The following is a 25,165-nucleotide window of genomic DNA, read 5'->3' on the forward strand; positions in this document are numbered from 1 at the left end:
CCCAAGTAAACTTTAAAGAAACCGAGTACAATAACAAACTGTATATATCAAACTAACACTGAGAAGTTAATACCTTTACTGCTTCTAAAAAACAGCAAAAACAAGGCGTCTTGTAACCCTATCCTGACGTTCGTAGAAACTGGGAAAGGGAGGGTAAAAAAGGCTAACTATATTCAACAGCTGAAAACAGAGAAGAGAGAGAGAAATCTCAGTTCTCTGTTAGATTTTAAACACGCCTATAGTTAGAGGTTTACAACACGAGCAATGAATTTATTATAAAACGAAATACTAACCTCGTTAATTATTTATCGATTAAAAGCAATTGTCAAGAATATGGTTACCTAGTTTTAAAATTAAATATCGAATAAAATTTTCTGGTTATTAATAATGAATTAGATACAAGTTCAGATATATTAACCAAAGCGCCGTCTATGAAAAAATGTTTTGTTTTCGTGGAATCAAAGAATTAAAAATTAACATTACGTAATGTTTAAAGTACTGGACCAGAATCAGACACTGTGTGGTATCACATGGACATCCTCACTTAAGGGTCATTTGGAAGTTGTAGTAAAAAATTTAATGATTAAAATTATGGTTGTGAAATTAAAAAACAAACATTCAAAACAACTGTTTACAAGTTTACGTTATCTCTACAGTCAGAGAAAGCTCTTAATTCATTTTTACAAATCATAAATATTTTTTTAAAACATCGTTAGTGAAGGGATGTATGAAACAAAATTCCATCCGGGAACGTATCCTGTCGCGAATATAAAGATTCAAACTCCACTCCTGGTAAAGTAGGTCAATCTCACTGTTCGTATACACGTGAAATTTAACAACCAATCCCATAACTTTAGGCGTCAAGTAAGTACACTTTACTAGAAGGCTGACTGGTGTTTAACAAATGTTTGTTCTTATATAAAATGACGTCGTGAGAAAATGAACACATTAACTGTTCATCACGTTCACCGAATTATCTTTTAGCACATGCCTCATGAGATACTGTGTGACACTTTAAATATATAATGAAGGTAATATCATACATGAAACATATTGATTAACTTCTTGTTTGTTTTAATATACCAAAACTACGGCGTGGATCCTCTCCATGATGGAGCTCTGAATTTCGGAAATGGTGAGACGGATTCGAACACGTTCAATAATTCTAAACATTCCCTTAAAACTATTGGTGGGTTATAAGAGAGATTTAACCCCTTAAAGTGGATGGTGTACGTTAGCCATTGCAAACTTTGTTAACCTGAAGATAAAAAGGTCGAAACGTTGTTCGGTACTTAAATTTTAATTAAAGTGTTAACACTATACCAGATGTCTTAAGAATACATTTTTACTTCGGACGTTTGTATGTTGCTGACTGGTGATGAAAATCCTGATGTCAAAAACTGCCAAACGGAAAAGTGACTTGATGAAACTTTGAAAAAGAAAACGAAATGTCGAGATAAAAGTTACAGAAAGAAAAAGGTTGGCTTGCTCACCAAGTTATGAAGCTAGATCCAGTTAGAAGTACGGAGCAGCTCAGTGGCCAAGGTCCTGACCTAACAACTGGCCACAGGGCACCATTTCTGCTAGTTAAATATATCATGACACGGTAACAAAGAGGAAACAATAAAGACGTGTCATAAATAACGTATGAAAGTTAACATAGATTTCCTCGAAAGTGAGCCAAGAGCCGTGTGAAGGAGTCACCTGTTTTAATTACACGCACTATTATACAGTATTTTTCTGTCAGTCAGTATAGAGTAAAATGACGTCACATAAGGAGCCCTTAACGTTGCAATATGAAGTCATGATGTCAGTAAAGCGTGCGCATGCCATGAGTCACGAGAAAAATCATGCACTTTGTAGCTTACAACACAACATGACATATGAACGTATAAAGCAAGAAATAAAAGTTTATCACTCTTAATTTTGGTAATATTTACTTTTGAAACAGAACACTTTCGGATATCCAGGAAGTACACCTAGTATATATTTGGTCTGTTTACCCCTAAGACCGCTATAGAAACTAAACTGTAACAAGTATTTCCTACTAATATGACAACCCACCTTCAAAGCAATACAAAATGAACAATGTTTTCGGTAACGTCTTCAAGACCTAACGGAATGATTAACCACCATCTTTACAGATTGAATTCAACTCTTTACTTTTATTTCGAATTTTTTGATCACCTAAAGATATTTGCCGTAATTAAACAGTACCCTTAACTATTGTCTGTATGAAGAAAGCCCTGCGTGTTGAGACATGAAGACATTTGTTCCACAGTAAAATAAATATGTGCGTATATATACTGGAAGGCATAACGATTCGTCCTTCACTATACACAACTTTCCTTAAGTATTGCTTTAACAACAGCCAAGGTAAAAATAATTATCGTACTACCAGTACAGCATTACCAACTAGTATTAAAATTCCACCGTAATCATTCTGACAAAGATATTTACAGTTGTATTTCAGCCGCGGCATAGTGGCTCACATAGCTCCGAGTTTGTTTGTTTTTTCAAATACAAACTTCTAGCTCATACCTCCGTCTCTCTTGACTGCTATGAGACATACAAGTTGTGGCTCTTCTAGCTCATACCTCCGTCATCTCTTGACTGCTATGAGACATACAAGTTGTGGCTCTTCTAGCTCATACCTCCGTCATCTCTTGACTGCTATGAGACATACAAGTTGTGTCACTTCTAGCTCATACCTCCGTCATCTCTTGACTGCTATGACACTTAATTGCAGTTTTGGACTCAGGACATCCATTCCTTTCGACTGATGTATCTGACCACCCTAATGTATCGTAGATCAATCTAATCCTGATTAAAATATTTTCAATATAAGGGTAGGCTTGTACCGATCCTAATGAATAATAAAACTGAATTGGGTATACGGGCGCCCCCACGCTTGATATTGCTGACGTACAAAATTACAGATAACAAAATGGGGAGAAAAGGCCTCACATATTAATATACTCCAATCCTGCCTAGAATAATTAAGTGTCGCGGCTTTTGACGATTCCCTCTTATTTTAAAGATTGGATAATTTAGGATTTTCCTTTCCAGATGATGGCCTGGCATAGACAGGTAGTTAAGGCACTCGACAGCTAATCCGAGGGTCGTGGGTTCAAATATCCCTGTCACACCAAACATGCTCGCCCTTTCAGTCGTGGGGGCATTATAATGTGTCAGTCAATCCCACTATTCGTTGGTAAAAGAGTAGCCAAAGAGTTGGCAGCGGATCGTGATGACTAACTGCCTTCCCTCTAGTCTTACACTGCTAAATTAAGGACGGCTAGTGCAGATAACCCTTGTGTAGCTTCGCACGAAATTCAAAACAAACCTTTCTAGATGTTAAATTTAACATCATACGTCTACCTAACGTAGATAATCATGTGGTTTAACGATGTAATTACAACATGCTGCATAGTATCTTACTGATATAAGATGTAGATTTATCTGTGGAAAGAAGAACAAAAATGCATTTCTTTATATTGCAATAGATTAGAAATGATGTACCAGCAGTAGGTTGTATAAACCAAGTATGTTAAAATATAACGTTTATATGAATTGTCATTTTAACATGTTGCTTTTAAACAATTACACAACGCTACAGTTGAACTGGTGAAACATCTTCTCAACTGTTCACACAATGCTACAACATGACATACATCTTCTAACATTAGAAATCTGGTAAAATTGAATTCCTTCAAAACAGAAAAGGGTGCATCTTGCGATGTCTACGATTTGTATCACAATGTTATATAAAACTGGCTACATGCAGATGAAAATCAGCTAGAATGTTGTATAAAAACTGTGTGTAAATTCATCTATTTTCATTTTTATGATATTTTTTACTAACTTTTCAACTTTGAGTATAGTTTGAGCAGAGAGGAGTGTGTTTAGTAACCATGATATCAAATAATTCCTTATATCATAAAGCCGTATAAACATCACTATATATTTAATGAGTTCAGTGGATGTACCTTGGACGTCCATGACAATAGATAATTTCCATCAACATAACTATACATTTTACAACATTTTAAAAAGATGTACACAAGTTTTGGACCTTACAAAACCAACAAAATATACCAACATCTACTTAACAGAATCAACAAAACAAATGTGTTAGATAAGTAACTTATAATGTTCAGAGGTAGTACTGCCCTTGGCAGTGAAACCTGTCTCTCGGGAAGTACAGGAACTACCAGTCTCTTCTTCAGTCATGCACCTGATCGCAAACAAAGTGCATTCACTCCACAGATTTGGTTTTCTTTCATTTATAAACTGTTGCCATCAAAATAATAACAGTAAACATATTTACTACTGAAACACAATCTTTCAAAACTTTCCACAGAAATAAAATTATTTCCTCTCCCAATATTTTTACACTGCCTATTCTGAGGATCAAAACAATGACATTGTTCACTGTTGCATTTCTGTTTTTGACTTCAGTTTAATATTAGCTACATTATATATTCACAGTTGTGATGGTACACTCAGATATGTTCCATTCCAAACCCCTTAACTCTTCTTTGCATCAGAAAGAGTTTGTACGTACATACAAGAAAACGGCGCTCAAGGTGACCATTTAACACCACCACTCAACCCTTACCCTTCAGCAGTGATACAAGACAAGCAACAGTGGTTTGTAACTACTAATATACACTACATGATTCCAAAACTCTTGATACTTGTTTTGAACAGTCATGCAAGTCTACAGAACTCTCTACCCTAGCTGTTATATTAGAGCGGGAACAGTGTCAAGCTTTCTGTGTATCTGATGTTGACCTTATAAAAGTGACCTGCAAGTTTTAGTTTCATATGAAATATAAAAAGGACAACATGCTGAAAAAATGTAGAGAATCTGTCAATAACAGCCAATCTGCATTAAGTTGGAAATCCTGGTGCAGCTAGTCGACAGCATCCACCAGCAACTCTTGACCTACTAATATATTCAAATAGTGTGACTTGATCATCTCTCACATAACTCACCCAAAATATAAATTGTGATCCTGGGGTAATGGATGTTAGTTGATCCACAAACAGAGAGGCTAACCACTATATCATACTCACCTAATGCTTAGCAGATAGGAAAATTGTATCAAAAATATGTCTACAACTATCTAAATGTATCAAATATGATATAATTGGATAGTTGTAGACATATTTTTGCAAACAACTTTGAACTGGAAAAATTTTATAGTTAGTAACAGATGTACACATACTTAGGATATACATTTTTATACGTATACAACATACATATGCATGTATATACACACACACACACAGAGAAATTTCTAACCAACTTTTGAAAGAGTAAATTTTTGCAAAATGGCAATTATATTGTACACTATAAACAGATTTTGGTTCACCTGTATGAGAATTGTGTAAAATAAAGTCAATTACCAGAGTAAATGATGTTGAAACAATCAATAGTCTCCCTGCAACACTGTGGTCATATTTATAGTTAATTTATCATAATAAGTGCTTCATCTGTTAGAGATTTGTTCAAGCTACACAAGGGCTAATTACACTAGTTGTCCCTAATTTTGAAAACAATATACAAGAGGATTGGTTGGTTGGTTTGACATTTTATGGAGCAAAGCAACTAGGATATCTGCACCAAACATCTGGTAAAAAGTTAAAATTAAAGTAAAATTATTAAAATTCACAAAAGGAAATTAAAGTAAAACAAAACAAAGTTTAATTTTTGATTTAAAAATAAATTTCATTAAATACAATTTTTATATCTAGTTTACAACAGTGAGAGAAACTACAGTAATAAGTTATAAAGAACTTTCTGTTGCATAATTTTAATTATCATAACTTGCCAGGATGACTAACAGGTAAGTTCAAACATCAGCATTAAACACCTGAAGTTGACCTTTCCAGTCCTGGTTTCAAGTTATTTAACATTATGGCCATTTTCTAATTTCAAATTGAACTAGTTGTACTTTAATTCTTTAAAGGGAAACACATTAGAAAAGTCTAATTTATAAATTAAAAACTTAAATAGCATTACAAAGATTAATGACCTTTAAAAACTAATAACATTTGTAAGGTGGGCAGTGTCACCATTGCCAATGACTCTATCTAATGTTATGGAGAAACTTTAGGACAAAACATTTAAAATGGTGCCACCGCTGAGAGTCAAAACGATGGCAAGAAAGTAAAATGTGGCTTATTGTGACCTGAGTGTCACACATACAACACATCAGTGCATCAGTCCCAGACAAAAGAAAATGATGAATTAAAAAACTGTAACTAATGCATAGTCTAGTTAGGACAACTTCGTCTTTTCAATCCTCATGGAGGTGAGACGTCCAAAGTCCAACAGAGGGTTTTATTTGGAAAAGCTTGTTTTCACGTTGCTCACTCCAAGTCGACTGCCAACTGGCACAGAGCAGAGCCTTGAATACAAGACCATAGACCATGTTGGAAACAGGCACAGCAGTGATAGTACCAGAGTAGATAGATTTAGCTGCAGTTTTGGTGAGCCCATTCCCGCGAATACCAGAATTGGCTGGTATCCAGAAAAACTGGACAGAAGTAGATGTTAAAGAGAAATGGGCCAGTTGGGTTTGAATATCAGCAGTGATAAAAGGGTGAGAACTAACATGACACGATTCCAGAGCCAGTAGAGAACAAAGCAAGTAAGTATAAATAGTGCAATTTGAGGACTGCTTAGCTACTATGTGATTCAAGGCAAGAGAAATGGTGCAAAGTTCAGCAGTGAGCACAGAAACTGTAGAGGGGATTCTGTGCTCAACCACCGAACCACAACAAACCATAGCAGAGCCCACACAGTCACATGATTTTGAACTACCAATATAAACAGGAATGAAAGGATGATTCGAAAAATGTTCAACAAATAACAAAGGGTACTTCCAATTGGGAGTATCTGATTTTCTCAAATGACTTGAGGGAAGGTCACATTTGGGGATTGTAATAAGCCATGGTGAGATGAGCTCACCAGTGGATACAGCAATGTTATCCAACAACAGACCAAATTCATCCAACTGCACCTGGATACAAAGGCTAAAAGGAACAATAGCAGATCGTCTGTTCCGAGAAAAGCATAGCCAACTGAGAAAGGAAAACACAAACCCAGGTGGGGTGCTGTAGTAAGGATTGAAGTTTTGAAGCATACAGTAACGACAGTTGCAAATGGCAGAGGTGTAGAGGAGATTCATGAAACTCTGTGTATAAGCTCTGAATTGGAGAAGTGTGGAGAGCTTCAGTGCAGAGCCGAAGTCCCTGATGATGAAGAGGGTGCAGCATCTTCAAGGCCAAGGTTCTAGCAGAGCCATAGACCAATAACTTACAGTCCAGTTTGATCAAATAAGAGCATGATATATCTTTAGCACAGAACATCAATCTACTCCCCAAATGGTGGAAGAGAGGATACAGAGGATGTTTAGTGCTCTTGTACATTTTACTCATAGCTCCTTTATGTGTGGTATAAAGGTCAGCTTATGGTCAGAGTCCCAAGAATTTTGTCTCAGAGGCCACAGGTAGCACAACTTAACTGATCCAGAGTTCAGAATCAGGGTGAATACTCCTTTGGTGATAAAAGTGCAGTTTTAAAGAGAGAAAAGTTAAAACTGTTTCCTGTGGTCCACTTCAGTGAATGATTGATGGCAGTCTGCAGCTCAATATACCTTATGTTCAACAACTGACATGAGGTGTGAAAGTCATTAACATAGAGCCCATTTGCAACAATAAGAAGGAGTTTTTCAGTGATGGCATTAATCTTTATACTGAAAAGTGCGACACTCAAAACACAGCTCTGAGGGACTCCAAGTTTCTGTAGAGAAGAATGGGAAAGTGTCGAACCCACACGAACTTGGAATCACCTGTCCATTAAAAATGTTTAATAAAATGGACAAATGACCATGTAACCCATATAAATGGAGGTCTCACAATATGCCATACGTCCATGTTGTATCATAAGCCTTCTCAAGATCAAAGAATATTGATAAAAGATGTTGCCATTTGAGAAAGGCTTCTCTGATTGACATTTCAAGTAAAATCAGGTAGTCTATGGTGGAGGGCTGTCGTCAGAACCCACACTGGATGGGCAAGAGGAGATTGTTTGATTTGAGGAACCATACAAGACAAGCATTAACCATCCTCTCTTAGGTCTTACAGAGACAGCTCATCAAAGTAACTGGACAGTAGTTTAAAAGAATCTTGAGGACTGCTTAGCTTCTATGCTAAGCTTCTATGCTTTCTTAAAGAAAGATAGGACAATACACTGTCACCAGACATCAGAAAAAACATTATGGTGCCAGATCCAGTTCAAAACAATCAGAAGAATAACAGGAAATAGATGACATAGCCTTTCGTAGTGTATATCATCAGGTTCGACCGATGCACTCCCATACTGATGAAGGGCCAAGATTGAGTTCCATCAGTGTAGAGAGGTGATTATAGTCATAGAAACAATCAGCTTGAAAGGAAAGAGATGGCTAAGAAAGTAGAGGATGAAAAAGAAGTGCTAGATACCCGGCAAAAGCTTTCATCTAGAGTATCAGCAATGTTCCGGGTATCAGCTACTTCTTGGCCATCAGAGAGCAAGATCGAGAGAGGAACAGAATTATATTGCCTGTTGACCTTTCAAATTTTGTCCCGTATGACTTTGAAAATGGTGGCAGAAGATATGCTGGTTGTGAACTTAACCCAAGATTCATTCTGGCTTTGAAGTCTTATCTGCTGAGCATGTACACAGGCCTGCTGGAAAGTGATGCAGTTTGAGAGCATGGGATACCTACAAAAAGTATCCCAGGCCCATTTTTTAGTCTTCCATGCCACGTGGCAGGTAGGATTTCATCAGACAAGGATATCAACAATAACTCCTCATGACAAATTCAAAGTAGCATGGGGCATAACCTCAGTGAGTATATCCCCAATTGCCTTTGAATGTAAGAGGAGTTCACTGTATTGAGATGTGGATGTCACCAGAGAAGCTTTTTGACTGATTTTAGAGAACCAGCAAGTTGCTCTAGCCCCTTCTGAATAAGAGGGAGACATTTGCCCTACAGGTTTGTCTGAAAGAGAATGTAACATAAGAAAATGAGGTACAGGTGTTAGAGACATTGAAGATTGCTGCTCAGAATCTTCAAGATGTAGTTGTTTACCTATGGACTGTTTTTTCACTATCTTATTTAAGTTTTTATTTGGATGATCCATAATAAAAAAGGGAAATTTCGGTGCCGACTGACCTCACCCACCATGGAGCCCTATGAGGGGACACACTGTAATGCCAAACAAGGACACTGCAGCAATGCCAGGGTTTCGTGAGCACTACACCCAAACACCAGCATCAGATACAATGTCCACAACACCTGTTGAGAACATCCAACACTGGTACTTGGTTGACCCTAGCCCAAGTGGACCAGCCAGCTGACCCTAGGGGGGGCCACCCCCAGGCTGCATGTCTGCAGGAATTCAAGGCCAAAGCAGTGTGTTAGGGTTGGACCCCTTAACCACCAGGATCCTCTCTTCCCCTTCACGGATCACCACATAAGGCAAACACGTGGGTGGATGTTTAGATCCAAGAGGAGGTAAACTAAAAGAATAGAACCTTTCCTGGGAGGTCTCCTCACCATGTACAGAATCCACACCAAGGAGTATAACAAGAGGAAAAGCTGTTACCAACACCACCAACTCTTGGGGTTACTTTAACAGAAAAGTGGAATTCAACATAACCCTTGCACTGCTTCCACAATCCAAATGCACAAATGCAACCTATTTTATATTTCTGCTGGTAATGGCGTGAACCATAGACCATTAGATTTACTGTTTGACGTGTTAACGGCTGGCCCACACACAGCCCCATGATCATTACACACTTTTTGTTTTCCTGTTATGTACATATAACTGATATTGCTGATGTCAAGACATGTTATAATTATAAATCAGCTCAAACAACATCATATGGAACAACAGAGCAACTGTTCAGACACACCTATTACATTAACAATGTTTCTAAACACAACACTGACTGAAGTTTACCTAAGCAGCAAAATAACAATAGATTTTCTAAGTTTTCCTAAATAATGTTGTACCAACTTTTAGTGAGAACTACAGCTACTGAATAACTATTCATCACTGTTTTTACACTAAACTACTAAAAAAACACTAATTTCTTGGTTTCCCAAGGACCAAAAACAAACTGTTCATACATCAAGGTATTAAACGCTTCTTGAGAAAAAGACTGTAAATTTGAAAAAAGAATAACTTATTTCTCTTAATAAAACTAATACATCTTTTAATTGAATACTACAAGAATATATAAATGAGCCCATTAAACTTATTTTTGGTTGTGTATTAATCAGTGATGTCGAGAAAACCCACTTGTAAGAAAAATATATATGTAAAAAAATATATATATGTTTGTAAACCTGACAATGACCGAAGAAGATTGAAACGTTGTTTGCTCCTCTACATAAAAAATTTTTCTCAACCCAAACGAGTCATTTTTACATATATATGGTTCTGGATTACATCTTCATCACCAAGACCTTACTGAATATACGTGGTCTGACTAATGTAATAAGTTCAAGTCAAAAGTTCTGAATGAAACGTTTGAGTTTATTAGCGTATTCAACACACACAGTTACTTTTATATCTAATCCCAAAACAACAAAATTACTAAATTTTAAAAGAGTGGGTGTGTGTTGCCTGTGTGATGGTTATTATAAAGTTTTAAAGATACAACCTATCTAAAAAATCTTGAACACAATTCAAAATAATAAATCCCATTGAATTAAATCAAATTAAATATGATAAAAAATAATTTATTCATCTGGAAAATAATTTGAATTTTTTTTGTACATTATAAATCACTAAATATTTGCATTTACACTCACATTTTAGAAACTTAAAATTATAGTAGATTTTCTGGCATGTCTATCTAATCAAATGTGTGATGCATCTAGAGTAACTGTCAACCAGCAGCAACACAATCAGCTCTTGAACTATACTCTGCCAATAAATAGTGGGATTACTGTTACATTATAATGCCCCCATGACTGGGAAGATGAAGTATTTTGTGCCAGGTTTTCACCTATTGAATTTCAGATAATGAATCTCATATCCTAACCATCATGCCATATTAAAACACGTTTCATAACTTTGATGAATATTCAGTTTTGTAATAAAATGCTTTAAACCATTTTGTTAAAATGAAAAACTTTGTAAAAGGTCCCTGAAAATATTATACCAGAACTTTTACATAATTTGAGAGAATGTTTTTTAAAATGTACAAAAATAAATGTTTCCATAATCAGAGTGATATAGATTATTCTAATTCTTGTTAACAACATCTGGCTAATAAAAATAAATATTAAATTTTATGATAAAACACTAACAGTATTTTCTGTAATACTTACTAAAAAAATCCTTTTTGGCAAGATTCTTTGCACACAGAACTGAAAAGAAGAAAAAAAAACACTAAATATATCACATAAATGTTTAAAAATAATTAAATTTGAATCAGGGTAGTAAAGCAAAAAGTTCAAGGAACTCAATTAGGCACAAACAAACAAAATTACAAAGTGGACAACCAGTTTATACTTGATGTGCAACATTACTGATAAGTTTAAATCCTGGTGCACAGTGCATAGGTAAAGTAGTCATAACAAACGTTTCACATAATTCTAATCCTTTCCTATTCTCCTTATCACAGATGATCAAACATGGCCTACTGTATTTGACATAACTTACTTCTATAGCACAACCACAACTCTGAACTTTACATTCAAATAAAAATTTGTACCTTTTCTATTGTTAAGATAAACTGCATATCAGTCTTTGCACTTACAATTATACCACTATTTTCTTCCAGGAAAGAGAGTAGCCACAAGATGTCACAACAGTAAATTACAAAAACTAAACTGTTGTTTTATCAGTTATTCTTTAAAAGGTTTTATTTTTCTCAGACAAGAAGTTTACAATATTAGGTAAGACAGTAAGAATATAATGTTTTAAAAATACTGCTTTGTGTATTAATACTTCAAGAAAACTACCAGTCCCAAATGACTTGGTTAATTCAAGATTTGACCACCAGAGTAAAACAAAGAATAATCTATTCTGAACATTGATTTTTATGTACAAAAAAATTATTTCTTTAAATATAACATCAAAAACTAAAATATAAATCTCTCATAAACCATAATATCCCATCACCAAATATTAGAATTAACATTTGTGCTGTAAAAGATATCTGAATGAGATGTTATCAACTACAAGAAAAACATTCATAAACTTGTATTTCTTTCTTGGATTTTGTGCAAAGCTACTACAAGTTTATCAGCATCAGCTATCCTAATTTTGAAAGTGACAGAAGAAAGACAGCTTGTCAACACCACCCACTAACAACTCTTCACCCATGAATACTATAACTGACCATCACTTTAAAATGCCATTATGGCTTAAAAGGCGAGCATGTTTGGAAATGGATTCTGATTCTGTGCCCCACCAAATGCCCAAACTATAAAATAATGTAACTTCTTTTACAGAAATGTCACCAAGTTCTAAAGCTAAATATATTTGTTCCATATGGTTCAACATATTGTAAGACATAACTTGTTCAAATCAGTTAAGTGCAAGTTTTCCCTGCAGTATTCCAAAAGCTAAATTTTTCACAAATACATAAAAATGTAACCAATGACAGTTTTCTTCACAGATTATTCACAAATAAACAACCGCATTTCAAAGTTTTCATTAACAAAAATAAACATGATTCGGACCTATTTCACTGATACACGTACTGCAGCTTGTGAAAACAGAGCTAAGTTTAGGGCTAAACACAATGATCTATGCACATACAAGTCTTGTATTTGGAATGTCAGAATCAATCTTTAAGTATGACACTGGAATAAGTGAAAACCGTAATAATGTTCCGTTAACACAAACTCCATGTTTATAGGTAAGTGCCAGCGTATGCAAGAATAGTAAGGAATCAGGGCACGATAGGGCCTAACGTACTGAATAATCAATAGTCAAAATAAATAGGAAAGTCTTCAAATAAGGCGTTAAAAAAGTCGTACGTTAAAATAATGCAATATTTAACTGACACGTGAAACTACTTCTTTAAGTATGTATGTTAGTCTTACAGATAGTATTAAGATACGTTATGCGAATAATCTTACAGTAAGAGCGCTGAAAATAAATTGTATATTTATGAAATAATTGAATTACCGAAAATTTTAAATTATCGTTGTTTATATCAAAACATTGTATAGTTTTGTGAATAGATTCAATATACTGAATACACACAGTTTCAATCATAAAATTTGTTTGATGTATTTTATTATAGCAATTTATTAAAATATTTAAATATCTCAAATATAAAAATTACTAGACACTATTTTCCACACGATATTCTTAAAGTTCTGTAATCAGTGCAAAACATTTTTGTTCTCTAAAATAGACAACGTTCGTTACAAAATTCACAATATAATGAGCTTTTAACACTTATCACTTTACCCTACCTCACTATATCTAATGATATTTTTCATACAAATTAAATTCGTGGCAGAAATTTAGGGTTAAAAAATATTTTGGGGCCTAAAGCACAAACCGGTGTGGTCAGAAAATTTTACTTCTCTTCACTACAATATTGTATTTAAACCTATTATAAGAAGTTCGATCTTACAGTTATAAGTAATATTATTTCACTTTCATGCGGATTTTTACAATTATTAGACAATCCATACATACTCAAATACATGTAACGATTACATAATACAATGATATTAAGCTTATTTCAGTACATAGTAAGGTGTGAAAGTTTTCTTTTCATATTCATCACTTAAATGGCGTGTACTACGACGTGCCATATTTTACTTCATCACACGTTTGCGGCGACCCAACTCTCACCACTGATATTAAAAAAAAACTGTTAGAAACCCTTCTATACTTGTATATTTATTAACAGACATGTTTCAATATAGAATACAGGGGGTGAATATGAATGACAATTATAAACAATGTTGAAAATGACCCCCGTTGGCATCAATACAGGCCTGGATCCTTCTTATTTTGTTTTTAAACACCGCTATCAGTTGCTGGCTTGAAATAGACTGAATAAAATATGATTACAAAACTGCACAGTGACTTTCCGAACACCCTGTATTTGCTTTAGTTCCAACCAAAGACAACTGTCTCCAAGTTACAAGATCACGCCACATAGTTTTACCACGTAACGCCCTATTTAGATTAGAAGCTATGAAACGCATAAACACGAAAATCTATTACGTGTGACAACAGATTTCAGAGCTCGGTATACAAGGGTATAATAAAAAGTGATATAATATTCATGATCTTGCTCATAAGTAATAAGCTCAATGTATGAATTTATAGAAAAATTTAGTTTGCGATAACACACCAACAGTAAATAACTACGTATGTATTACATCAACACTACGCTAAAATCACGACAAAACCATCCCTGAAATTTCAGAAATAATTAGGGTTGACAAAGTCCTGTTTGGCACATAGTAACGATACAAGAAAATACCGTTAATGCTGCGACCGACGCCTGCTTCAAGTTGTACATGGACACCACAACCCAAACGAAACAGATAACACGTACCTCCTGAAGCTTTGAGTGCTAGGGCATTATTTTAATGCAATTAATTAGGCCTCTAAAAATCCATACACAAAATTAATTATTTGAAAATCTTATTTGCTGTAAACTACACAGATTATTATTTAATCCAATTTAATAGTAAAAAAAAAATAGCCTGGTGTAGTAAAATGCATTTACGAATTTGGATTTTGTTTAAAGCCCGAATTCTATGCATTACTAATATCTGACTTATACCAAATCCATACAAACATTATAAATGTGTGTATTATTTTGTCTTAATATTCGCGTTAACTAATTCCACAAATTATAAATGTAGTTAATAAGGACACAGTTTACATTTTAGTGTATGTGTGTTTCTTTGTACAGCAAAGATACATCCGAATATCTGATCTGTCCACGAGGAAATCAAATACTTAACTTCAGCGCTGTAAATCCGTAGACTTATCGCTGTTTCACCATGGAACAATATTTTTAGTGCACATGACTTCAGTATTACACAGTTTATTTCAGTAATTTTTCACAAATGGTTTAAACTTCAGAAATATCTAATTAAACTACTGTAATTACCTATCTTTCTTGAAGGATTTAATTGAACTACTGTAATTGCCTATCTTTATTGAAAGATTTAATTGAACTACTGTAATTACCTATCTTTATTGAACGGATATAGCTACATCGTTCATTCAAAAATTGACGCACAGCTCTCAAAACAGTACCTAAAGAATTATCTTTTATCAACTAGATTTTGATAAAACCTTCAATAGCACTTACATTCACACTTTCAGAATATCCTAATAACACTAATATATATAAACAAACTGACAATGACACTTCAGATTAGTTTTTAACTTTGGGGTTATTGTTCTAAAACAATATCATACGAAATATGTTTGGAAGTGTTCTCTCCCTTACATAAATTTGATAAACATGCATCTATTTTTACTGATTTATCTTTTATTAAATTCTTATTATAGTCTATTTTTTAGTTTGGATTTAGGGCTAATATAAATATTCTAAGCTGACCAAACATCGATATACTGGATTTAGGGCGAGGTCCGAACTGATGACACAATAGGTTCTAATCTTTATAATAATGTGCACGAATATATTAAAACAGACCAAGATACAACACGATTTATGTGTAGCTATCAGTTTTACCGCCAATTTTGACTTACGAGTCACACTCGACCCTTGTATGATTGCACCTTTTCTTTTCACACATGAGGTGATTCTGATTAAATTAACTACATTCGTCGACGGGTTCATTTTTAATTCTTATTCAGGTATGTAGCTAGATATGACCATCACATAGTTTTATATCCAAAAATTTTTATTTACACGTATCACAACCACACTTCCCTTTCAAAAACATTCCATGGACTACACCAGATGTTCACCCATATACTATACCAATTCAAATAAAGCACTTCATTATAGACCCTACTCTGTTAAACTCTCGGTACACATTTTAAACGAAACAGCAATGAAAATATAATTATGGGTTTAATGACTAAAACAATTACACACTACAGATAAATTCCACCTGTTTTATAGCTAAACAATGAGCTGCGAACTTTTTGTTTAGAACCGTTTTACATTCCACTTGTGTGTTCATACTCGAATCATAAACATTCCTTTTCATATGACAAACAATATTTACTCAAGAATAAGTCTACACATCTCATATAGTAGGTCTCTGTCTGACCTTCACAATGTTGTCGATGGTATTTCAACGGTCCACTTACTGTCATACATGAAAACTGGAATTGAAGAAAATTAAAGGACCCAGCCACGTAGTACTAATAGCGCTGAAGGACACGGCTGGAGAACTGTCTATTGTAGGCCTTTAACCTCCACTCTCTACGAATTCCTTTATGTTCCCCACTGCGGTACGTTCAGGAAGACCAACACCGAAAGCTTACTGCAGGGGTTAAAATCCATTCAAAGAGGACGTTTTTCCCACTGCTGCCTTGAGCTATAACCTTTTCATGCCGGTTAGACGGCTGCCAACAACGTTTGGTCTTATGCTCCTTTTGTTATGTTGAAGAAACAGTAAACATTTAGGGTGGACCACCAACTACTACACTGCAGACAGACTTTGAAAGTGATAATGGGCGAAGGTTTGGTGAAAACTGTTGTACAAACTAATCCACGAATTTTATTGATATATGCAAGGTTTACATAAATATAGAGACAGGAAATTACAACTGTTCAGCTCTTTACCGTCTAAAAAAACTGTTTGAAAAATAATAATTTTAGTTTCTAAATCGTTTTTCAAAAACCACATGTTTATAGCACAGTACGTATAAAGAAAGTTTTTACTTTTCCTGCAGTCGTTTGTTACAAAGCTTTCCAGGGTTATATTTCTATAGGAAAAATTCAGTGAACTATTGTAGTTTATGTTTCAGAAAAGTTACCCCATCTATGAACCAACTGGGTCTCTGCAGACAAGTTCTTGTAGAAGTCTTACAATAACAGTACAAAATGCTCTACAAATAAGAAAGCAGATGAATTTTCTAGCAGTATCTAAAAAATTAAATAAATCATCAAGACCTCAATGAACATAAAAATGGATTTCTTTGACAGACTTGGATAAATATTGAAAGACTTGCACCAGACTGAATTACATTTAGGAGTATGTCAAAGACAACTGAGATTTATAAAATCTTCACACTACAGTAAAAAATAATACATTACATTCTTTAAATATGTTACTTGAAGAAAAAAATTAGATGATTTTCTACAATTTTAAAGCTAAATTGAAGATTCTGTGCCAGAGACAGTTCAGAAAATGAATAAAAAGAATTATAACAATTTTTAAACTTGTTTAACACCATTGTTACCATTGTTTTCTAAGTCCATCAAATAAGTTTTATTTAGGAATTTATGTTATAAATGTAACCAAAAAAGCTAAATTTTAATTTGTTTCTTTAATTTAATAATAAATATGGTTGAATAATCATTGGATTTTGATATAAGCCAAGAACCAAATTTGAATTTTGAGCAAAGCTACGCAAGAGCTATCTCTGCTAGCCATCCCTAATTTAGCAGTGTAAAACTAGAGGAAGGGCAGTTAGTCATCACCACCCACGGCCAACTGTTAGACTACTCTTTTACCAACGAGTAGTGAGATTGACTGTAACATTATAATGCCCTCATGGCTAAAAGGGTGGGCGTGTTTGGTGTCATGGGGATTAAAACCCACAACTCTCAGATTACGAGTCAAGTGCCAAAACCACCTGGCCATGCCGGGTCAAACCAAAACTTAACCATGCATCCCAAGAATCAAGTAAAATAAATGAATATTTAATATAGTTGTTACACTAAGCACCCTTTGAGAAAACATGTAAAGCTAACTTTATCCACATGTGAATTAAGTGGGTATAAATTCAACACGTACTTCTGGAAATTGAAATGAGAACAGTGAACAACAAGAAAAAGACCGATAAACTTGAAATAACTGAATCTACCATAGAAGCAACAATAATTCACAACACAGTAATGAACATAAAGTTAACACACCACTGATGTATACCTAACTTAAATATAACTAACAGTTACCAAAAGAACATTGTGGAATGTTGAATTTAATGACATACTTATCTTTCTTATCTAATTCTGTTTATGTGGCTTAAAGTATTCCTTAATGGAGACCCAAGTTAAAAACTAAAGATAAGTGGATAAGGAACGTAAAATTATATCCTCTCAAAAGTGGTCACAGTACAAACACCATCAAAATATTTGTATGGAGCAAAGTTAATTGTTTCCTAAACTAAAAATGTATTTCTAGTAACACCTCCACTGACAATATAGCTATTCCTTGATCTCCAGGATTTCCGCTCTTTACCCACCCAGGCATTTGCTCCAGTTTTAAATACCACACTCACATGTCCTAGGCAACTTCTGATTTGCAAAATTCTCCACCAATTTTAATGTACCCTTTATCTAGATTCTTATATAAGCACCTCATTCAGATAATGTAATAATTTTTTGAGACATAAACCAGTTCTTAGTGGAGAAGTAGGGCAGGGAAATGTAAGTAAAGGCAAGTCTTATTGGAATTACATTATCAGTTTATTTAGGAAAATGTTAACTTACAAAACATACCATACACTGATACTACAGATACAATCGCACAGTAAGAAAGTGGAGGGGCTGGTGCAGGCATGATACACACAAAAAGCATCTTACAGAACAAAAGTGTGCCAAGATAAAGACAGTACAAGAGTGGTAAAACCACACTATCCAGAACAGGTATGTTCTCCACCTGGGAATTAGTTCCTGTATCAAAGGTGGAATAGAATGAGTAATCATCAGTAAATGCCAGCTGCAACCAGACAGCCAGAATCAGAATTAAGGGGTCATGGTACCTATATCCCACATTGGTGGTTACAAATATTAGACCACAAAGTTATATACATACACACACAAACTTTTGAACTTTTGATTCAAATCCAACCTGTAGCCATAAAGTGATGCTTTCATACAACTGGAGTTATGATAAGAAAGAATACAACATCTAAGTGGACAAAGTTTCTCTTCCACATGAAGAAATACAAAAGGCAACACCCAAGGCTTGGAATGACAGTATGCTGTACTTAGCCAAAGGAACAGAATTCATCCAGTCTGGAATTATGAACATTCATCCTCGTACTCCCTAATCAAGTGCACAAGTACTCAACTTGCTCCTGCAGTTATGGAGAAGACATAGAACATACTCAACCAAGGACCAAGGATGGGACCATTAGAATTATGATAGAATAGTGGACCCCCTTCCATAAACAATATAAAAAGCCAACACTAATCAAAGTAAATGGCCTTGCACTCCTCCACCTAGGTAGCTTTGTGTCAAATCTGAACTGGAATTATGAGAAGACTCTAATGGAGGCTGGTGCCACTCATACTGACATTTAAGAACCCCAAGTAAGAAAGTCCCCATCTTTGCCATCTTCTCCAAGAGTGAAAAAACAAATTCAAACAGTCTGGAGGAAATATCTCTGTCTCCCACCCCAGTGTTTGGAAACTTAGGGTTGTAAGGAGTTCAACTAGTTGTCTGGGGTATAATATAAGTTGGGGAGCCCTGAGAAACAGTGCTCTGGAAATTGTGCAGTGGGTGAACCAAGTTCCCTACATTTTTAAAAGTAAACTGATCTCAATTTATTCAACCGGAAGATTGGCAGGATCCCCTTTAACTTTATTCCTGATAATCGATGGGTGGCAGTCCATAATAAAATAACACCATCTGGTGAGCACTCAGATGGTCTTATGGCACACCTTATTTCAACAGAGCCTGTTGCAACCTGTAGTAATTACAGTGAAAGTGGTTGCTAGTGTGGAACTCAAATTAGAAAGCACATCTGCCTAGATAACATTTGTCAAAGAGTGGGATCCAATGAAAACTAAAGGGTCTCTGGAAATAAATGGAGCTAAATGACTGAGGAAAATACTCAGGTCTGGTTAAAATTTAATACATGTGGTCAAAATAGCTGCAGTCAAGAATCCTTAGAAGAGAAAGTTGTCAGATCATGTAAGTAATAAGATAAGAAAGTATTAATTGCAGTCTACATACCAGCCTGCACAATGTCTTCCAGAAGGTAATTCAACTAAGCAGCTAATGACATTGAGATACAATGAATCTGTTGAGATGTAACGCACAGAAGATTCCTCTCTTGTAATGTCCATTATAAGCCATGTGAATCAATTTGCAAAGTCACTTTGTTAGGATAATGGGAAATAAGTCACTGAAAATAAAAAGATCCCAATGAATAAATAACCAGTTCCTAGTACCTCAGAATGAATTAGTGTGAGCCACATAATATTTAAAGGACTTGAAAGGACATAATAAATAATTATAGGGCTGGAGCTGTAATAAAGGTGAAAAATGGGTGGCAAATGACCTTATGAGAAGGATTTTTCATCTTCTCTAATGAGCCAGAGTCTTGGGAAAAAAGTATCAGAGATCAAAATAACTGCAGATGAGAATTCCAAGGACTCGCAAGGGCATTGATCATTGGAGACCAAATCTGAGAGCAAATGCATTAAAAACTTCATGATGTAGCATCCATTCCATTGGAAGAATCCAGGTGGGTTAAGACAAGTGATCTGCAATTAAATTAATCACTCCTAGAACATGGCATGCTAAACGACTGATACAATGGGAATGGGCCCAGCAGAGAATATCCTAGGCATGAAAACAAAAAGCCTCACAAAGGTATGCTTCCTTGACAAGAAGTCTGAGATACCACTATGAAATTGTCAGAATATATCATAACAATTTCTTTCTTCAAGATAGACAAACCTTGAACCACTGTCCAGTGCACTGTAAGGAGTTCAGGAGTGTTGATATGGAGGGTAGACTCATCTTTGGTCCATGTACCCTGGAACTCCCAACCTTAAAGAGATGAATCTGTAAACAGATGGATCTCGAGATGAAACAGTGGAATGGGTGGCCCCAAGAGTAGTGTTGTTCTGATCCAACTACCATTCAATATTGAAAATGTTGCTCTTGAGTAATGAGACAAGATGATCCAAAGGAATGGATTGCATGATCTGCTGGTTAACCAGTGAACACTGAAGGAAACTCATATATGCTTGTTCCAAAGGAATGGAAAGTTTGAGAGATACCCACATCCCTAAAAGTGAGAGAACCATCTGCACAATAGGAGACAAATAAAAGCATAATGGCTCTGCTCTTTCCATTGCTTGAGCCTGATAGGGAGTTGTTTGAGCACAAATTAGTATTGAAAATCACATCCAGATGGATCAGATATTATGTAATTAACAAAATATATATTGCATCAGTCTGATAATGAACCTGCTTTTGTGGCTTCTAGAAGGAGAATCTAAGAGTGTTCATCTACTAATTGACGGAGTCTGACCAGAAGGAGACAGCTGTCCAAAAATGATATGTGCACATGTCCAATGAATGCAGATGACAAGAAAAAGCTCAAACTCTGCAGTAGACATAAGGCGTTGATGCAAGACAAACAGGTAGAACCCTGAACTGTAGCACCTGACCCTTGTACACAAACCTGTGAAACCTCCAGAAAGATCCTGCTATAGGAATATGGAGATAAGCATCAGTAACATCAAACTTCATCATCCAGAACTCTGGTGCAAAGTGCCATCACAGGTTGACTCAACTAATTTTTTAGATCCTCTTTGCTTTACAATGGAGATTGTTGATTGGACACTAATCTCCTGTCTTTTGGGTGCAATGTATAAATGGGAATAAAATACTGGAAAAACAGGATCAACCCTCTCTGTTGCCCTTTTAACTAATAACTCCCTTAAGAGATGGGAACAAAGCTTCACTTGCTGTTGATCTGTTGGAGGTCAAAAGGCAACAGGTTGAGCAGACAATGGTAGAGGTGATGTAAATTTAATGACCAGTTCTGAAGCCAGAACATGGAATACCCATAGATCCCTGGTGAAAGAATTCCACATGTCAAAGAAGTGATGTAATCATTCTCCCACACCCACAGGATAGTCAAAGACAATGTTGTCATCAGTCTGCCCAAGCCAAAGATTCTCAAGAATACGGATGGACCCTATTATGGGAACCAACAGACCTGGGAACTGAACAAAGGAGTTAAGAAACGTTACAACAGAAGAGAATAAATGAACACTTTCTAACAAAGCATCTCTACCAAATAAATCTTACAACAGACTAGCCAAGAAAAAAAACAAAGACAATATGACTGAGATAGATGTTAGCAAATTGTTGAGGGGAACATTGGTAAGCTTCACACAATAGTCAGGTTGAAGATAAATACTTCAGAACAGTTAGGAGTGTAAGACAAATCCAGAAAATTCATCAGTTTAAAGTGATCACAGGTTCCAATCTATACCCCCAGAGGTCCAAAAGGGAGTTCATCAGTTGAGAATCAAAATATACCTCCTCTTGTCAGTAATAACCCAAAGTATGCTGATCCAATAAAAGTGGTGGACAAGGTATAGCTGTGCAGCATGAACAGCAATAACAGGAGCAAGATGAGAATCCAAGTAGTCACTTCCCATCCTTTTTACTAACAGGTAATGAGTAGAATCAAATGTAATAGGAGAGAACCCCAAAACCTCACAAACCCAAGTAACCAACTGAAGGAAAGGAGCTCCAGTAGAAGTGGCTGATCAAAATGATCCTTTGTTGAAGCCAACCTGGAAAAAGGAGCTGGAGAAAGTGACTCTAAATTTTCACCAGTAGTTCCCAGGTCATTTGTAAAACCTACCTAAAATACCCGAGATAGATACCCTTAGTCCACATGTCTCCACCTTATAACAGATAGCTTTGACTGAGAATGATCCTTCACTGGCTGTTGACAAACACCATATAGCAGAGGTGAAAGATAAGAAGTCTTGTTAACCTCGGTACTGAAATGTTAACTCTGGAATTCATACCCAGTAAGATGTTTTGTTGTTCTTAAGTAATTTATAAATATAAACAAAAAATAACTGTAGAGACATTGATCTTGTTCAAGGTAACAGCATAAATAGTAAATAATCACAACATTCCTGTTGATAGAAATCCATGCTGAATGCTTTGTTGAGAAAAAGTTACTACATTATCAAGAATGAAGTGCTTATATAAAGTATCTCAACAGAGGGTGTAGTCAAGTTGGTGGAGAATTTGCCTAAGACATTTGAGTGTAGTATAAAAGACTGGAGCAAGTGTTTTCAATAGATGAAGAGTGGAAGCCATGGAGATTGAAAAATAACTACATTTTCAGCAAAGGTAAACATGTTTTGGAATACTTGTTAAAATAAACTGACAAAAGAAAATAAAAAACAGAAACTTCATAACAACATCTCATCATCTTCATATGCCGTTCTGGGTTTAGAATGAAATGAAAAGACAGGATATAAAAAACATAAATCCTAGAAATCAAAAAGGGATCATTAACATGTAAAGGAATTTTGGTCAAAGTCAAATATGAAAAGTGAAATACAACTCAGAGCATGACACCACAGGTTTAAAGAAAGATAATATTACATCTTTCCCATCCAAACCCATCCAAGGGGCTGAATCAAGATTACCAAGACACAACAGATAAATGAGAAGTTTGCAAAAAAAACAATGAAAAACATAAAAACATTGAGTAACCATTAATAAAGATACAAACCTAATGCTATGAACATAAAGGAAAATATTTACATAAAATGAGGAAAAGGAAAACAATATACATGCTGCAAATAACCAGAACAAGTATACAACATGATCAAACCAGCTAACTAAAATTCATTTATAGAATATAAATTAGTTACCCAATGATATTTTTGTAAATTGATTAAGTTAATCTGGCTTTATCTGAAAATCACAGAAAATGAGTTATGAGTTCAACTCAAGTAAACAGATTCTATAACTTTGTTAACTTTCACTTTAAAATCACTGCCTTGTACTGTCCTACTGATTACTTAATGCACTGATGTTACCAGCAGCATCCTGCCTTGTACTGTCCCACTAATAACTTAATACATGGATATTACGAGTAACATCCTACCTTGTACTGTCCCACTAATAACTTAATACACTGATGTTACCAGTAACATCCTGACTTGTACTGTCCCACTAATAACTTAATACACCGATGTTACCAGTAACATCCTGACTTGTACTGTCCTACTGATAACTTAATGCACTGATGTTACCAGCAGCATCCTGCCTTGTACTGTCCCACTAATAACTTAATACATGGATATTACCAGTAACATCCTGACTTGTACTGTCCCACTGATAACTTAATACATGGATATTACCAGTAACATCCTGACTTTTACTGTCCTACTGATTACTTATTACACTGATGTTACCAGTAGCATCCTGACTTGTACTGTCCTACTGATTACTTAAAGCACTGATGTTACCAGTAGCATCCTGCCTTGTACTGTCCTACTGATAACTTAAAGCACTGATGTTACCAGTAGCATCCTGCCTTGTACTGTCCTACTGATAACTTAATGCATGGATATTACCAGTAACATCCTGACTTTTACTGTCCTACTGATAACTTAATACATGGATATTACCAGTAACATCCTGACTTTTACTGTCCTACTGATTACTTAAAGCACTGATGTTACCAGTAGCATCCTGCCTTGTACTGTCCTACTGATAACTTAATGCATGGATATTACCAGTAACATCCTGACTTTTACTGTCCTACTGATAACTTAATACATGGATATTACCAGTAACATCCTGACTTTTACTGTCCTACTGATTACTTATTACACTGATGTTACCAGTAGCATCCTGACTTGTACTGTCCTACTGATTACTTAAAGCACTGATGTTACCAGTAACATCCTGACTTGTACTGTCCTACTGATTACCATCTTTTACTTTTCTTATATTATGTTTTCTAGTTATGAAATTGAACATTTGGATTATGTGAAAAACTAAGTGTTATTAGTTTTTAATGTCTGGTTAGTTGTGTTGCAATTGATGCAAGGAGCTAAATGTTATTAGATTTTATGTTTTGTTGGCTGTGTTATAAATGAAAGGAAGTTCCTATTGTGATAGATTGTTTTTACACTTACACCCATGAATTTTCTTATTAA

General features: G+C 35.2%; 1 protein-coding gene across 4 annotated transcripts in view; it reads right to left on the minus strand.

Annotated features, from left to right (window-relative positions):
• The window catches only part of LOC143255056 (E3 ubiquitin-protein ligase SMURF2-like), a 61,861-nt gene that overhangs the window by 35,324 nt on the left and 1,372 nt on the right, over positions 1-25,165 (minus strand). For all 4 annotated transcript variants that reach the window (XM_076510103.1, XM_076510104.1, XM_076510101.1 and 1 more), the window contains exon 2: positions 11,406-11,444. In XM_076510103.1, coding sequence (XP_076366218.1) covers positions 11,406-11,444 — 39 coding nt within the window. The remainder of the gene's footprint in view (positions 1-11,405; positions 11,445-25,165) is intronic.

The sequence above is a fragment of the Tachypleus tridentatus genome, chromosome 7, assembly GCF_004210375.1.
Source record: "Tachypleus tridentatus isolate NWPU-2018 chromosome 7, ASM421037v1, whole genome shotgun sequence".
Classification (NCBI taxonomy): domain Eukaryota; kingdom Metazoa; phylum Arthropoda; class Merostomata; order Xiphosura; family Limulidae; genus Tachypleus; species Tachypleus tridentatus.